The 18,130-nt window shown below is 37.6% G+C and overlaps 1 protein-coding gene across 3 annotated transcripts in view; it reads right to left on the bottom strand.

Moving 5' to 3' along the window:
• LOC150089581 (phosphatidylinositol-3,5-bisphosphate 3-phosphatase MTMR4) overlaps positions 1-18,130 on the bottom strand; it is a 371,703-nt gene that overhangs the window by 120,618 nt on the left and 232,955 nt on the right. For all 3 annotated transcript variants that reach the window (XM_090389550.1, XM_090389552.1, XM_090389551.1), the window contains exon 9: positions 2,774-2,959. In XM_090389550.1, coding sequence (XP_090245676.1) covers positions 2,774-2,959 — 186 coding nt within the window. The remainder of the gene's footprint in view (positions 1-2,773; positions 2,960-18,130) is intronic.

The raw sequence follows: 18,130 nt of genomic DNA, 5'->3' as shown, positions 1-18,130 counted from the left end.
GTTAATCTATTAGTCCTTGTATCCCCACAAAGCTAGCAGTTTTCCAACCCACCTAACACTGCCTCAATAGCATCAGCAAATATTCTTACACCCTTTCTATTTAAGTGTATCCCATCCCTGTAGAAGCAGTCTCTCCTGTTAACAAGTACAGACCAGGCTGAAAAAAATTCTACCCCTTGAGCCTTGCACAATCTTTCCAGGGCCGAATTGATTGACAAGGCTCTCATCATATACTCCCTCCTATCGTGTCTGGGCAGAATTGCAGACACTTTCAAATTCATCAAGGTTTGCCTGGGGTATGTCATTACCAGATGGCACATAGATGGAGCAAACAGTTAAGATATTTTTTATTATTATTTTTTTTTTTTTTTTGGTTTTTTATGACACAACAATGACTGCAGTTATGAGCCATGTCACAAACAGTTAAGAGGAAACTACTATGACACGAATTTAGACTAATCTACTGCCTCTAGATTAGCAAGTAAGTGGCATTCATTGAAAGGGGGTATAGTTACCTACAAGGGTGGTGATTTCTCAGTGGACAGGGCCCTACTAATTCTGTCCTGCCAAATAATTACAGTTACACAAAGAAGGGTCCTCATTTTCCTTTAAATGTTTTCAGTATACAAAAGCAAGTTGGCTTATGCTTACACAGGAGGGGACTTGATGTCATCACCATTTCAGTGGAAGCCACAACAAATTCCACTGTAAGAATTTCAATGTGGTCATTATTTAAATTTGCTGGTCCATATGTGGACTTCCAAAAGGGTGAGGGCTTTGTTTTCCTTATTATCCTTTTTGGGAAAGGATATGCTTTGTGTAAATTTCTTCCTCAACATAAAAAAGTTCAAAACTGAATTGCCTCCTTCACTGCTAACCATTTTTTATCACCTCCGTCCATTTGTTCTTGCAATTCAGAAAGGGGGGGGTTGCCTTCTCCTTGCCACTCACGTTTAGTAGAGGTGGTGCAGCAGACGGTATTTTTACAGGCATGGCAGCTGATTGATTCTTTTGAGTTGGTTTCAATGAACTCAGTAGGTGACATACAAAAGGCATAAATGACTCTGATGATTGTATACCCATTTCCATTTGTTCAGAGAGTTCCCAGAAACCTACGGGTGTATGAGGGGCCTGTTGCTATTTACTAGTTGGATGTGTTTCCTGGCCTCTTGATAGGAAATGTTCAGTTCTGTTTTTGGTTTTTGAATTGCTTTTTTGTCCTTCTGCCACTGGAAGAAGGACGAGAAAGAAATTCTCCTGGGCAATTTGTACAAACTGTCTTTGAAGCTGAACATTCCTTGCTGTTGCTCTTACAAAGAAAGGCTTAAGTTTTGCAAATTACAGTGTCTGGAGACTAGGCACCAGCGAGGTGATCTGATAGAGGTGTATAAAGCCTTGAATGGTTTGAGCATGCTTAATGCCGATGGGATACTTCCTCTTGCCTAGAATAATCACCTGAGAGGGCATAAATTCAAATTAAGGAAAGACAGATGTAGGATAGATGTGCAGAAATTTGCCTTTAGCCAGCGGGTGGTTGGTTGGTGGAACAGACTTCCATCCCTTGTTGTGGAAGTTGATAGCCTAAATAAATTTAAGGCTCAGCTGGACAGGTATTTTGAACGAACAGAGGGGTGATATGGAAGTGGGTTTTTTTTTTTTTTTTTTCTTCTTTTGGCTGATGCTGCATAAGCTTGCTTTCTTGCATCGTATGCCTCTACTAATGCTAATGCTTGTGGTTTTTGGCACCACAGTGACCACAGACTGGGTTACCATGATAGGTTGTTTGTGAGTGGCTGTACTTTTCGCACTTAAAGCACCTCAGTGGGTCTGGAATGCAAATCCTTAATGGGAAGTTTAAGTAGCCTGCCTTGATAGAACTTGAAGACTGTGGGATGTTAAACATAAGGGTAGGAACTCGAGTAGGAAGAAGATTCCCATCCTCCCACATTAATATTCATTTTACAGCTGTCATGCCTTGATCTTTTAATTCTGCGCAGATCTCTTCCTCAGAGACATGAAGATCCCATTCTATTGCTACAGCACATGATGAACTGAGTGTTTTTATGGGGGAACAGTGATGCATATTCCCCCTATCAAAGTGGCTTTGAGGATTTTCTCTGCATGTTTGGGAGATAACACTTCCACTAGAAATGTTTTCAGAACATAATCTTTTAAAAGATTTTGGGGAGGCTGCCAACCCCTCCAGTTTTACAAGGGGAACTCCCACTTGCAAACTAGCAACTATTGCATGTGCATTTGGAACACAATGCAGGAGTTATCCAGATAAGAATGGCTTGCTAAAAGAACTTGGTATGGTTCTTTAAAGAGAATAACTTGTTTAAATATCTCATAAACTGTTATGACTGTGTCACTCCTCAGTTGGATGCAGAGAGAAAGGTGCATTCAATATAAGGAAATTAAATTCAATTAAGGAAATTTACAAAAATTCAAAACTAAAATAACCATCTTATGTACAAATTGATTTAGGTTCAGACCACTTGCCACCTGTGAAAAATCAATGGGAGTCTGGATACAAGATGGCAGTCTGCCAACTGGTAACTCCTGGATTATGGTTACATGACAGGAGGAAAACAGTTGTAATTAGAAGTTACTCTTCAAAATGGGCTAAGGTTAAAAGTTGGGTCTCCTAGGATCAGTGTTGCACATCAGAAAGTTTTGAAAGTCATTAACATTTCTGAATTGATCTACACTATTACTTTAATTACATTAACATGCAATTTAAATGCTTTATAATAACAATAATAAATCTTACAAGATACTGTTTGTTGAACTCAAAACTGCATGGAAACTGATGTAGAAGTTGATACACACAATCCATCCACTGCAAAAACACAGGACACCTCTCATTAGGATCAACACCACCTGGCTTATGACCACAACGGTCAGCAAATTTATGGCCAAAATCACACCACTCTCTCTCAACTAGCACCTGAAAACCCTGTACAAGAAGTATAAGAAATTCAGTCATTAAAAGAAAACAGTAACATTACCTTTAATAAAATTCAGCAAATCCACAGCTCAAACACAAACTTGCTATTTAAAACATTTTAGACAGAAGCAGAAATTAAGAGTTAACACTCTTAAATAAGTTGCATTGTGAACTACCCATATCAAACTTGAAAATGAAATTTGGCAAATGTCTTATTATGAATACAAATAACCAGAAGACAAACTATTTAGTCAACATTTTTATTGTAAGTAAATTTCATTTACACATTTTTGTTTAAGCTATCTCATGTTTTTGTTTAAACTGCCATAAAAAAAAAAAAAAAAAAAAAATATATATATATATATATATATATATATATATATATATATATATATATATATTGATGGCAGTGGACTAAACAGGTTAACATGTTTTATTGATGTCATCAAAAAAAGATCAATAAAAAAAAAATTTCTTATTTGTTTTATTGATGTAATCAAAATAATGTTGTGTAGTTGAGTTCCTCTATGTTTCAGACTTAATGAGCTTCATTAGTTTTCCTAACTGTGAAGTAATTTTCTTTGGCAATTTTAATTTTCAAGACACCAGCTGGCTTCAATTTTCTAGTTGTATAGAAAATTAAAGCCAGCTGTATGATGCCAAGGTTTTCACTATCACTAATACATAGATGCAAACTTTTGATTTGGAAGGGGAAAGCAAGAGATTTTTGGACAAAAATAACAAAACACGGTTTTAGCAAACAGCAGCAAAAAAAAAAAAAAAAAATCCCCACAGGAGAAAATCAAATTTTTTGGAAAAAACAAGCGGGGGTTTTTCTTTTAAATTCAATCTTCACTATAAATTAAATTTAATTGACAACATACACATTTTATATTAAAATAAAGAATTCTTTACCATTACGGTATGCTGTCAAGCATTGGTCTACCTAAGGTATTTCTGTCTGTAGATTTATATTAGTATTTTCTGTGAATCAGCAACTGATTTTCATTGCCTCAGGAAAGATACCATTGCACACTTCAACTTCTTCAGTAACGTTGAAGTGTGCAATGTGAAGAACCTTTCCAAAGCTTCACCAGAATGAGAAGATCTGAAGTCAAGTTTCTCTCTTTCTTGGTTTCCTCTCACCTGACTGGATATTCTCTCGCACAGCATTGCTAATATGAGATAATTTGTTATATTTCAATCTTCTGTGTGCAACCTTCTTATAAGTTTCCCAACCAGTGCACATCATTACTTTCCTTGTTCATTAGCATTAAGCATTAGTAGAGGCATTTGATGCAAAAAGCAAGCTTATGCAGCATCAGCCAAAAAAATTAAAGTAAAATAAATAAATAAAAAATAACCACTTCCACTTCACCCCTCTGTTGTTCGAAATACCTGTCCAGCCGAGCCTTAAACTTATTTAGGCTATCAACTTCCACAACAAGGGATGGAAGTCTGTTCCACCTACCAACCACCCGCTGGCTAAAGGCAAATTTCCGCACATCTGTCCTACATCTGTCTTTCCTCAATTTGAATTTGCCCCCTCAGGTGATTATTCTGAGCAAGAGGAAGAATCCCATCAGCATTGAGCATGCTCAAACCATTCAAGGCTTTGTACACGTCTATCAGATCACCTCGCTGGTGCCTAGTCTCCAGACACTGTAATTCGCAAAACTTAAGCCTTTCTTCGTAAGAGCATCCCTTTGTTCCATTCACTAATCTTGTTGCCCTTCTCTGTACTCGTTCCAGCAGCTCTACATCCTTCTTGAAATGAGGCCTCCAGGCCTGTATACAGTACTCTAGGTGTGGCCTGACCATTGCCTTATACAAGGGAATAATCACCTCCTTATCCCTGCTAGAAAAATTCCTATATATCACTGACAATACACCATGAGCTACTCTTGCAGCCCATCTGCACTGCTCAGAGAACTTCATATCTGCCTCCACAACCACACCCAGGTCCCTTTCATTCTCTACCACAGAGTTGATACGTTGCTCTGGGATTGCTGTTTCCCATATGTAGTACTTTACATTTGTCAATGTTAAACTTCATTTGCCACCTCTCAGCCCATCTGCTCAACCTTTCCAGATCCTGTTGCAGCAGCATAGTGTCAGTAGTGTCCTTGACAACCCTGCCAACCTTCGTATCGTCTGCAAACTTGGACATTAAGCTTGATATACTATCATCAATATCATTTATAAATACAGAAAACAATAAAGGACCCAATACTGAACCCTGAGGGACTCCACTAATAACATTAGTCTACGATGAGCAGTGTCCATTGATTACCACTCTCTGTCTTCTCCCCCTCAACCACCCCTTTATCCATAGCAGCAATTTGCCTCCAATGTCACACTGCTCCAATTTGTGTAGCAGTCTTCCATGTGCAACAGTATCAAAAGCCTTTCTAAGATCCAAGTATATAATATCAAAGTTATTCCCTGCATCCAGTTCTTTTGTGACTGCATCATAGTATCCAATCAAATTAGTCAGGCAAGACTTCCCCTTAACAAAACCATGCTGTGTCTGAGCTATAACTGAAGTCTTGTCTAGATGATCCTGCAGTGCTTCTTTAACCAGTGCCTCCATTAATTTTCCGGGAACAGAAGTTAAACTCACAGGTCTATAATTACTTGTGTCAGCCTTTGATCCTCCTTTGTGAATTGGGGTCACATTTGCACATCTCCAGTCCATGGGTACCTCCCCTGAGTCCAAGGAAGCTCTCATAATTATGGCTAAGGGTTTGCTTACTTCCTTTGCTGCCTCCTTTAATATAACTGGATAGATTCCATCCACCCCAGGTGCCTTTCTTGTGTTTATCTTCAACAATTTCTCCTCCACTTTACTCTCAGTTATTACAAGATTCTCTAGCTTACTGCCAGAGTTGAATAAACCTCTCGTATTCCCCTTGCTGAATAACTCCTCATGTGTGAATGTCGATGCAAAATATTCATTTAGTTTGTTAGCTACCTGAGCAGGATCATCAACAGTTGACCCATCGATATCAAGTGGACCAATCAGATTCATCCCCTTCCTTCTAGAGTTTACATAAGTAAAGAACTCTTTGCTGTTTTTCTTCGCATCCCTTGCCAAGGATTTCTCGTAATCTGCCTTCGCCTACCTAACCTCCTTTGTAACTTGGTTACAGATCAACTTGTATCTATCATAGGCTTCTGTGTCACGTGTTAATTTGTATGTATCCCATGCATTTTTCTTCTCTGCCATATGCCTCATTAGTTCATCTGACATCCACTTAGGCCTAAACCTTGAACAATATTTCTTAGTTGGTATGTAAAGCCTAGTAGCTTCCAAGACAAGTTCTTTGAATGCTTCCCATTTTGAATTTGCTGTTGGTAACATCATCAGTTGATCCCACTGTATAGAATTTAAATACTGTCTCAGTCCATCGTAGTCGCCTTTACGAAAGCAATACCCCTTCCCTTTACCCCTAATGGTAGTTACCTCTTTGAGTAAATCCCACTTCAGAACACTGTGATCACTGCCACCTATTGGTTCATTTATCTGCAGATTCTTAATGCAAGAAGAATCACTACTGATAATCAAATCAAGAGTATTACTCCCTCTAGTTGCCTCCCGAACATGCTGATGTAGAAAACAATCATCCAATAAATCCACAAAAGCCTTGCTAGTGTATGAGTGACCAGCCCCCAAATTCCAGTCAATATCTGGGAAATTAAAATCCTCCATAATAAGACTCTCTGATTTACTGGCCCACTCTATTTCTCTGTACAGTTTCTTATTATACTCATCAGAGTCATTAGGCCTATAGCACACTCCTACTCTCAATTTTGATCTCCCAATGCTTATGTCACACCAAACTGACTCGACACTGCACTGTCCAGCGATGTCGACTGGCTTCACTTCCTTCGATTTTATGTGTTTCTTAACTAATAGCATAAACCCTCCTCCATTCCTATCCTGTCTATCCTTTCTGTAGACATTGTACTCACCAAATTCCAGTTCTGCATTCCTTATATCTGTGTGACACCACGTCTCTGAAATCCCAACAATATCTGCCTTTGATGTTTTGAGCAATACCTCAATTTCATCAAATTTATTTACTAGACTCCTAGCATTTGTGTACACGCAAGTATACATGCACCTGCTCTTCCTCTTAGCCACCCTAACACAACCCATGTGTTTACTTGTACCCCAATGATTCCCAGCAGTCTCTGAAATATCCTGCATCTTATTTTCCAGGCTGCTGCTCATTCCAATAGAAGCAGTGCAAGAATCACTTTCTCCTCTGCCAGTGGCCACTGTTAATCTATTAGTCCTTGTATCCCCCCAATCTAGCAGTTTTCCGACCCTCCTAACACTGCCTCGATAGCATCAGCAAACATTCTTGCACCCTTTCTATTTAAGTGTATCCCATCCCTGTAGAAGCAGTCTCTTCTGTTAACAAGTACAGACCAGGCTGAAAAAAATTCTACCCCTTGAGCACTGCACAATCTTTCCAGGGCCGAATTGATCGGCAGGGCTCTCATCATATACTCCCTCCTATCGTGTCTGGCAGAATTGCAGACACTTTCAAATTCAACCCTAATTCACGGCTTTTTTTCATCAGTGACCTGTACTTGTTAAGTAATTCCGCCGGTCTCCTACTCTTAATATCATTAGTGCCAACAGCATTCATAACAGCATCTTGTTCATTCTCATACTGAAACTGACAGAACTGATGCTACAAAACATTTATTTCCTTATCTTTATGGTTCCAAGAAGTATTGGAAACTTGTCCACAAAAAATATTAAATTTTAAAATGATGCATCGCCAGTTGATGAAAAGTGTGCTACCCTGGCATTTCAAATTTTTATAATACATCACTTTTCAATGGAAACTTCTTCACCATGTAGTCACATGCAACAATGAAGTAATTCCTCAGTGAACAAAAGAACAGAATTTTCTCCTCTTGTTTAAGACTCTCCATCACCTTTGGCAGTAGAAATGACTATTTCGAGCAGAAATGAATTTAGCGATCCCGTGATCATGAACATTTGGGAAAGTAGAAAATTTCAGATTTTTAATCACTGGTCAACACAAGGTTGTTATCTTGAGGTTCAGCTGTTAGGTAACTGCCACTACTGCCAGGTTAAACATTTCCCAAAGACATCCAATGAGTATACACACATGCTTCAAAAACATTTTTACTTCAGTGACATGCATACATTAAAAGTTTATATCTCCTTCCTTTTATTGCTTCTTTCTAGACAGTAGTAAATGTCCACCAAATATTCATCCACTTTCACAGAAAGACATGGAGCTCCCTTTTCAACATACAAATTAATAGGAAAACAAAGACAACCTATTACCAATATTATCAACAGCATTATCAGCACTAAATGACAGGCAGGGTTTTTTTTTTTTTTTTAGGCATCCCACATTTCAGGTTGTTCAGAAGATGCCCAGATTTCTATCCTGTAGAGTCATCTTCCATTGATGACACTGAAAGCAAGCTGCTTTAGTGATTAGTGATTTTATTTAATTATTTGATTAGTAATTCTATTTAGTGATATATTTTTTAATTACAAAAGGTCACACCACAGTGGGATAAATCTTGGAATCATTCTGATTATGTTAACTGGCAATCAAAAATAGCACAATTTTCAGAGCTGTCACTACCTCTTCTTGAATGAGTGTTTTGTTCTTCCACAACAGAACTTTTTTCTTTTCTTATTACACTATTGGGAGAACATATTTCTGAATAACAAACATTCATGATCAAGCACAACTCAGAATAAGATTATATTTTACAACAAAAGATGCAGATAAACATTCAGGATGCATGATATCATCACTCCGTAAAGCAACATCTATTCTTGCATTTCCTTCTGTGCACTGCATATTTGCAAATATTATTATTGTTTGCAAATGTCTGATTACATTACATTTCACACTACTTGAAATTGAAAAATTATATTCGCATACAATACCCAAGGCAAACGTGTTACCTTTTTCAGATTTTACAATGTATGGAAAATCTTGTATAGATGTTTTCTGAAATTTTACATTGTATTTCTTTGACATCTTACCGAAAGACATTGTTAATTAACTTTGCATCACATAAGTATAATGAAATAATCACACAATACATTCTACTGTTCTACATATTCCTCCTCACACTACTTCCCAGGCTAGTGAATGTCCCAACAGATGCAACGTAAAAAATTCCACCTCTGTTTTTGGCTTTCAAACTATTATTCGGTGTATTTATTTCCCAGTCTCCCAATTGGAATTTTTCCAAATCAGCTAACTTTGCAAATATTCTTGTATCCTTTCTATTTACGTGTACCTATTTCATATCTTTAAAAGCAGTTCCTTCAACAAACATAGACCATGCTGAGGAAAATTTGTTTCCATGTGACTTGCACAATCACTCCAGAATAAAATTGATTGATAAGGCTCTCTTCATTAGTTCCTCTTCATTTCCTGGCAAAATTCCAAACACTCAAATTCAGTCCCAAATCATGCCTTTTTCTCAGGCATACCTCATACCAGTGGCTTTTGCCACTGGTAGACACTTACTTAACTGGTATGAGGATAGTGGAGTTGGACCAAGGTATGTCTACCAGTGGCTTCTGCCACTGGTAGACATACCTTGGTCCAACTCCACTATCCAATACTGCATAAACTATTTGGTTTCCTTGACAATGAGATAATCAAGAATAACTACTTCCTATAGTACCAGTGCTTTCTGCTCATGGTGATCCCACCATGCAATTTGATGCATGAGAGAAGGCAGATGGGTACTTGAAGAGTCCCCTAATTTAATTTCTTAAATGCAATGGCCCTTTTCTTCAAGCTAAATTTCCACACTAGATCAGAAATTTCTTGTCAGGCTGTACCCCCTAGACCTTTTTTATACTCCACTACATTGAGCTTGGTACCACCCAACTTTATATAACTTTATAAAACACTTAATAAACTACAGGTTTCCATTCACTAAATTTTTCCATTTAGTTTAATTACAACTGCATAATATTTATTACTTTATTTTTTTAAGTCTCTTTTCTCTCTGTATACATGTATCTTTTCACAAAATCACATTCAAGAGTCTTGCATAACAATGCACACATAGGTGCATAGACTATCTAAAACTAACAATACAGTCTATGCACATAGGTGCATAGACTATCTAAAACTCGTATAGCACGATAGTTGTGTTCCTGGGAACACTCGTGCAATATAAATAACAGGCCCTATGGGAAAAATAGGGTTAGGTGCCGACCACCCAAGACTGAACACACATTTGTAACCAAAACATTATGCAATAGTAATAAAATACTTACGTATTTTATTACTATTGCATAATAAAATATTGCTAATGCTTTTGCTTCTACCATAGGCAAACTTGTCCTCTGTTTGATTTTCTATCCAAACAGATGATAGCTGTTCCATCTCTTCCAATTCTTTGTCTTGATCTAATGGATTTTATTATGCTTTGAGTTGTTCCTGCTATGAAAGTTGTTTTTATTTTCTCTGCATTCTTTCTAATTCTCGGCGTTGCCTCATTTAGGCCTGTAGCATGTGCAATATCACATGGTCTTTCATTTCACTCAAAGCGTTTCACAATTTCATATTTTTTCTCTATCGACAGAGGCAGACTGGCCATAAGCCTTACCGGGGAAACCCCGGTGGGCCAGAGGCCAGAAGTGTGATTTTGGCCATAAATGCTAGTATCAGGCCACTACAAATTTTCCCTGGTAAGAATTTTTGAACCAGTCTGCCTCTGTCTATTGATATTGCTTTTCTTTTTCTCTCTGAATCTGTAGTGTCTTCACCAGGATGCTTCTTTTCACACCTTTTAAGTATATTACTCATTTTTAGGGAATAAGGCACAATTACAAAATGAGGAGGCACGCTTGATACACATAAACAAAGCTGCGTGCATGTAGCAACTGAATGAACAACACCATAAAGGCAGAGACACACTATTAACACCTCACCGGCTCACATTTTACTAAAGTACATTTCTTGGTGTTACTACCATAAAACAATAAAAACAATTTCCAGTTGCGTTCCTGCTAGTGGAATCTGTTATAAATGGATAGTAAACTCGATCTAATTGCATTTGCGATAATACTGATAGTTGGAATTCTGTGGGTTTTTACATTATTATGGTGAAATGTGTATCCCCTTCACTGATATAAAAAACAAATACATTTCCAGAATCTTCTCTTCATTCCTATTTTGTTGCATTCGATTGGGGTGATTCCGCGTTCGACTGCCATTTCTTGTAAACACAAAGATGAATTGTGCATAAACGAATTCAGTTCGTGTTATACACTATATCATTCCTCTATTTGTAAATCGTATATGTTCGAATTCATGTAGTGTAAACACGTGTTATACAAGGCTGACTGTACTGCATTAAAACTATATTTAATCTTCAAATTTCTTTTTCCCACAAAATTTGTATGAAAATAAGATATAATAGCCAGATTTAACTTTTCTGATTTCAATGAAATTTGGTTTGGCTCAACAAACATTTTTAACAAGCCCAAATACAAAATTTAATGAAAATTCATCCACTGGGAATCCCTCTATTACATGCAGACAGATGGACAGACATGGTAAAGACACTACCATACTGATCATATATAGCAGACTGCATTAGGAAAATATTCTGAAACAAAGCAGGTAGTGGGTTTTTTTTTTGTTGCAAGTTCATTTCTGCCAAGAACAAAAAACCACAGGATGGGAAGGAATTTGATCTATGTACTTGTGATATTATTAAAAGATAAATCTCAATCTCATAATAATTGTTTGACTTGTACTCTGAATGGATGGAGAACTTTGAGATAGTTGTTGCATAGAATTTCCTGATATAAGCAGATGAAAGAGACAGATGCAGTGGTCAGAAAATTGCTTCACAGGTTGTTTAACCAAAACCTATTTATTTTTAATTGCTTTAAATAGTTCTTTATAACGTAATACAGCAGTTTCAATTTTTATTTCACGGTCAGACTTTATTTCATAAGAGTTTATTGCCTCAACAATTCAGGCAATAAATTCTTTAATCATTTAAAAAAATATGTTGTTTTCTTATCCATTAAGTTTTGCTCAACAGTTCTCCACTCTCTTGTTTTCCATTTCCTGTTGAAAAAGCTTAATTAGGAGGAAAATTGATCTATGCATTTGCAATATTACTGAAGGATAAATTTCAAACTCACAACTGTTTGATTTATACTCTGAATGGATGGGGTACTGTGAGATGGTTGTTATTATAGCGTTTCCTGATACGATGAGATGAGAGAGACAGTGTAGTTAGAAAACTGCATCTAACTCCATTGTCTGGGTAACCAAAAACTGTCTTAGATTATTTTTTTAAAATTGATTTATATAGTTCTTTATAAGGTAATAAGCATCTTCAATGGTTAGCTTCAGCTGTGCTGCCAGTACGAGTAACTATTTCACACTTCCTGTACTTCTTGATATCCTTCTCTTCCAATACTCCAGCCAACTAAATAATCCTCCATATTTCTTTTCTAACTTGAAAATCAGTGACGCATGCACACTAGGTGCAGTTTCTTCAGGCAAAAATTCATCGTGGTCATTTCACTTCAACCAGGATGCTTTATGACTTCTATGCTTGTCAAAACACCAAAATCTTTCTACCAATTCTGAGCAGTTACAACAGATCACACACATTTTTTTTTTTTCCCAGGATACGGATGGAGATCCATTTTAAACTTCCAAAAATCCCAAGAAATTGGGATTTTAAACTCCAATTTTAAAAACTCAATAAGAAATTCACAAAAATTGCTTAATTTTTTTTCATTAAAATGTGGAATCATATAAATATACAACCAAGAAAATGTTATAATGGCTTAAGCAAAAACATTTTTTTTTTCTTTTTATGAATAGCACTTATTTCTTTTTCACACACTGCTAAGCAGACGTGAAGTTTCCTGTTTGAGATCAGTTTTTGTCAGTTTACCACAGAGCCATCAATGGATAATTTTCCATATTTTGTAACTATATCACGTAAATGTTGTACACAGTCTTTAAAGTAAATTTTGTAAATTTTTCAAAAACAATCAGCCATTATGAGTAGCCCTTGCTATTTTCTTTGAGCAAAACAACAAAGAGTTCCGATTTTTATTTGGCAATAATTTTTATAATTAATAAATTTAAAATTTTATGTTATTAGATCAAATACCTATGAAAAAGGGATATTAAAACAACAAAAATTAAAAAAACAAACAAATGTTATGAGTAACACACATACATCCCCCCCACCCACCTCCCGGGTATACAAGGTAAGAATGGATGCAAAGTTTGTTTTCTGTCAATTTATAATATACATACTGACATATATTTAAAACTTCAAGGACTGCTGGGAGTCATCATGGACCAAGTAAATACATGGGCTTTGTTAGGATAACTAAGAGTAAAAACAGATGCATGTATACTTGCATGAATACCAATGCTAGGAGTATAGTAAATAATTTGATGAATTTGAAGTGCTCGTGAAGACATCAAAGGCAGATATTGTTGGGATATCAGAGACGTGGTGTCACACAGAGATAAGGAATTCAGAATTGGAATTTAAGGAGTACAATATGTACAGAAAGGATAGACAAGATAGAAGGGGAGGAGGAGTGATGCTGTTAGTTAAGAAACACAAAATCTAAGGAAGTGAATCAAGTTGACATGGGTGGACAGTGCAGCATTGAGTCAGTTTGGTGTGACATAAGCACTGGAAAAGCAAATTGACAATAGGAGTGTGTTATAGACCTAATTACTCTAATGAGTACAACAAACAACTGTACAGAGAAAGAGAATGGGCCAAAAAATCAGACTGTCTGATAATGGCAGATTTTAACTTCCCAGATATAGACTGACACTTGTGCCCTGGTCACTTAAACGCTATCAAGACTTTTGTGGATTTATTGGATCATTGTTTTCTACAGTAGCATTTCCAAGAAGCAACCAGAGAGAGTAATACTCTGGATTTGATTATCAGCAGTGATCATTCATGCATTAAGAATCTGCAGGTAAAGCAACCACTAGGTGGCAGTGATCACAGTGTACTGCTGTGGGATTTACTCAAAGATGTAACTGTCATCAGGGTAAAAGAAAGGAGTTTTGCTTTCGTAAAGGTGACTATAGTGGTCTCAGAGGTTTTTAAATTCTGTACAGTGAGACTAAATGATGTTACCAATGGCAAACTCAAAATGGGAAGCATTCAAAGAATTAATCTTACAAACAACTAGGCTTTTCATACCAACTAAGAAACACTGTTCAAGGTTTAGGCCTAAATGGATATCAGATGAACTAATGAGACTCGTGCCAAGGAAGAAAAATGCATGGGAGGCATATAAATTATCAGGAGACACAGATGCCTATGGTAGATATAAGATAGTCGGTAATAAAGTCACAAAGGATGTTAGGCGAGCAAAGATAGAGTATGAGAAATCTTTGACAAAGAATGCAAAGAAAACCAGTGAAAACTTCTTTACTTATGTAAGGTCTAGAAGGAAGGGGATGAATCAGATTGGTCTACTTGTTATCAATGGTTCAATTGTTGAGGATTCTTCTGAGGGAGCTAACAAACTGAATAAGTATTCTGAATCTACATTCACACATGAGGAATTCTACAGGGAAGTGGAGGCCAGAAGCTTATCAAATTCTAAAAGGAAGTTAAATGATTTTGTAATAACTGAGAGCAAAGTGGAGAAGAAATTGCTGAAGTTAAACATAAGGAAGGCACCCGGGTAGGATGAAATCTATCCAGTTATATTAAAGGAGGGAGCAGAGGTAGCAAACAGGCCCTTAGCCATGATTATGAGGGCATCCGTGAACTAAGGTGAGTTCCCAATGGACTGGAGATGTGCAAACCTATCCCCCAAACTTATCCTCTTATTCACAAAGGGGGACCGGAAGATGACACAAGTAATTATAGACCTGTTAGTTTAACTTCTGTTTCAGGGAAAATAATGGAGCTACTGGTTAAAAAAGCACTGCAGGATCATCTAGACAAGATTAACACAGTATGGATTTGCTAAGGGGAAGTCTTGTCTGACCAATTTGATTGGTTACTATGATGTGGTCACAGAGGAACTGAATGCAAAACATAATTTTGATATCGTATACTTGGATATTAGGAAAGCTTTTGGTACTGTTGCACATAGAAGGCTACTGTAAAGTTGGAGCAGTATGGCATAAGGGCAAGTTGCTAAAATGGATAAAAGGATGGTTGAGGAGGAGGAGACAGAGTGGTAATCAAAAGACACTGCTTTTCATGGACTACTGTTATTAGTGGAGTTCCCCGAGGCCGTGTAGGGCCCATTGTTGTTTTCTGTATTTATCACTGATACTGCAGTCCCAGTCCTGACCACTCGGCTATAGAGGCCCTTTATCACTGATATCAGGATTAATGTCCAAATTTTGCAGATGATACGAAAGTTGGTAGAGTTGTTAGTGACAGTACACTACTGCAACAGGATCTAGAAAAGTTGAGCAGATGGTTTAAGAGATGGCAAGTGAAGTTTAACATTGACAAATGCAAAGTACTGCATATGGGTAGCAGTAATCCCAGAGTAACATACCAACTGTGTGGTACTACACTCAGTGTAGTGGAAAATGAAAAAGACCCAGGGATAATCGTGTAGTCAGATATGAAGTTTTCTGAGCAGTGCAGACAGGCTGCAAGAGTACCTCATGGTGTCTTGTATTCCTATGTATCAGTGATATATAGGAATTTTACTAGCAGGGATAAGGGGGTGATTATCCATAGTATAAGGTCAGGCCACACTTTGATTACTGCATACAGGTCTGTAGGCCTAATTTTAGGAATGATTTTGAGCTACTAGAACGAGTACAGAGAAGGGCAACATGATTAGTGAGTGGAACAAAGGATTGTTGCCAAGATAGGCCTTATGTTGTGCAAATTGCAGAATCTGGAGACGTGAGACCTGCCAGGTGATCTGATTGAGGTATATAAGGCCTTGAATTGCTTGAGCAAGCTCAATGCTGATGGGATTCTTCCTCCTACTCATATTCTGCACCTGTGGGGGCACAAATTCAAAATGAGGAAAGAGTGGTAGAATAAATGTGCAGAAATTTGCCTTTAGCCAGCTGGTGGTTGATTGCTGGAACAAGCTTCCATCTGTCGTTGTGTAAATTGACAGAAAAAATAAATTCAAGGCAGAACTAGACAAACTTTTGGAGTGAATGGGTGGGTGAAACGGGAAGGTTTTTTTATTTTGGCTGATGCTATATAAGCTTGTTTTCTTGCATCATATGCCTCTACTAATGCTAACTTTAACTAATGCTAACTTGGAAACGGGGAACATGCTATGTAAAAAGGATAGGTGGAACAGGACCAGGGTATGTCTGCCAGGGGCAAAGGTTGATGACATTGTAGAGCGGATATCATCTTTCAAGGGCACAAAAGGTGATATAGTTGTACACGTTGGCACTAATGATATTAAGAGTAGGAGACCGGCAGAATTACTCAACAAGTACAGGTCACTGTTGAAAAAAAGCCGAGAATTAGGGTTGAATTTGAAAGTGTCTGCAATTCTGCCCAGACACGATAGGAGGGAGTATATGATGAGAGCCTTGTCGATCAATTCGGCCCTGGAAAGATTGTGCAAGGCTCAAGGGGTAGAATTTTTTTCAGCCTGGACTGTACTTGTTAACAGGAGAGATTGCTTCTACAGGGATGGGATACACTTAAATAGAAAGGGTGCAAGAATATTTGCTGATGCTATCAAGGCAGTGTTAGGTGGGTCGGAAAACTGCTAGCTTGGGGGGATACAAAGACTAATAGTTTAACAGTAACCGCAGGCAGAGGTGAAGGTGATTCTTGCACAACTTCTATTAGAATAAGAAGCGACCTGGAGCGAGGGGTGTTGGGGGTTTCAGGGACGGATGGCAGTCATCCTGGAATAGTTGGGTATATGGGATGTGTTAGGGTAACAAGGAATAGGCATAGGAGCATGTATGCTTGCATGTATACCAATGCTAGAAGTATAGTAAATAAATTTGATGAATTTGAAGTGTTGGTCAAGACATCAAAGGCGGATATTGTTGGGATAGCAGAGACGTGGTGTCACAAAGATATAAGGAATGCAGAACTGGAATTTGGGGAGTACAATGTGTACAGAAAGGATAGAGAGGACAGAAAGGGAGGAGGTGTTATGCTGTTAATTAAGAAAAACATAAAATCAAAAGAAGTGCATCCAGTTGATATAGATGGACAGTGCACTGTTGAGTCAGTTTGGTGTGACATAAGCACTGCAAAAGCAAAAATAAGAGTAGGAGTGTGTTATAGGCCTAATGACTCGAATGAGTACAATGAACAATTGTACAGAGAAATAGAGTGGGCCAGTAAATCAGAATGTCTTATAATGGGGGATTTTAACTTCCCAGATATTGACTGGAACTTGTGGGTTGTTCACTCACACACTAGTCAGACTTTTGTGGATTTATTGGATGATTGTTTTCTGCAGCAGCATGTTCGAGAGGCAACCAGAGAAAGTAATACTCTTGATCTGGTTATCAGCAGTGATCATTCTTGTATTAAGAATTTGCAGATAAAGGAACCACTAGGTGGCAGTGATCACAGTGTGCTGAAGTGGGATTTACTCAAAGAGGTAACTACCGTCAGGGGTAAAGGAAAGGGTTTTTGCTTCCGTAAAGGGGAGTACAGTGGTCTCAGACAGTTTTTAAATTCTGTACAGTGGGATCGACTGACGATGTTACAAACAGTAAATTCTAAGTGGGAAGCATTCAAGGAATTAATCGTGGAAGCTACTAGACTTTTCATTCCGATGAAGAAATATTGTTCAAGGTTTAGGCCTAAATGGTTATCAAATGAACTAATGAGACTCGTGACAGAGAAGAAAAATGCATGGGATGCATATAAATTATCAGGCGACGCAGAAACCTGTAGCAGATATAAGCTAGTCTGTAATCAGGTCACAAAGGAGGTTCGGCAGGCAAAGGCGGATTACGAGAAATCTTTGGCAAAAGATGCTAAGAAAAACAGCAAGGATTTCTTTACTTATATAAACTCTAAAAGGAAGGGGCTGAATATGATTGGTCCACTTGACATCGATGGTTCGACTGTTGATGATCCTGCTCAGATAGCAAACAAACTGAATGAGTATTTTGCATCTACATTCACACGTGAGGAATCATTACA

The sequence above is a fragment of the Mastigoproctus giganteus genome, chromosome 2 (genome assembly GCF_048544385.1).
Source record: "Mastigoproctus giganteus isolate SK-2022 chromosome 2, ASM4854438v1, whole genome shotgun sequence".
NCBI lineage: Eukaryota > Metazoa > Arthropoda > Arachnida > Uropygi > Thelyphonidae > Mastigoproctus > Mastigoproctus giganteus.
Note: the sequence above shows the minus strand (reverse complement) of the source record. Positions and strands in the feature narration are given on the sequence as shown.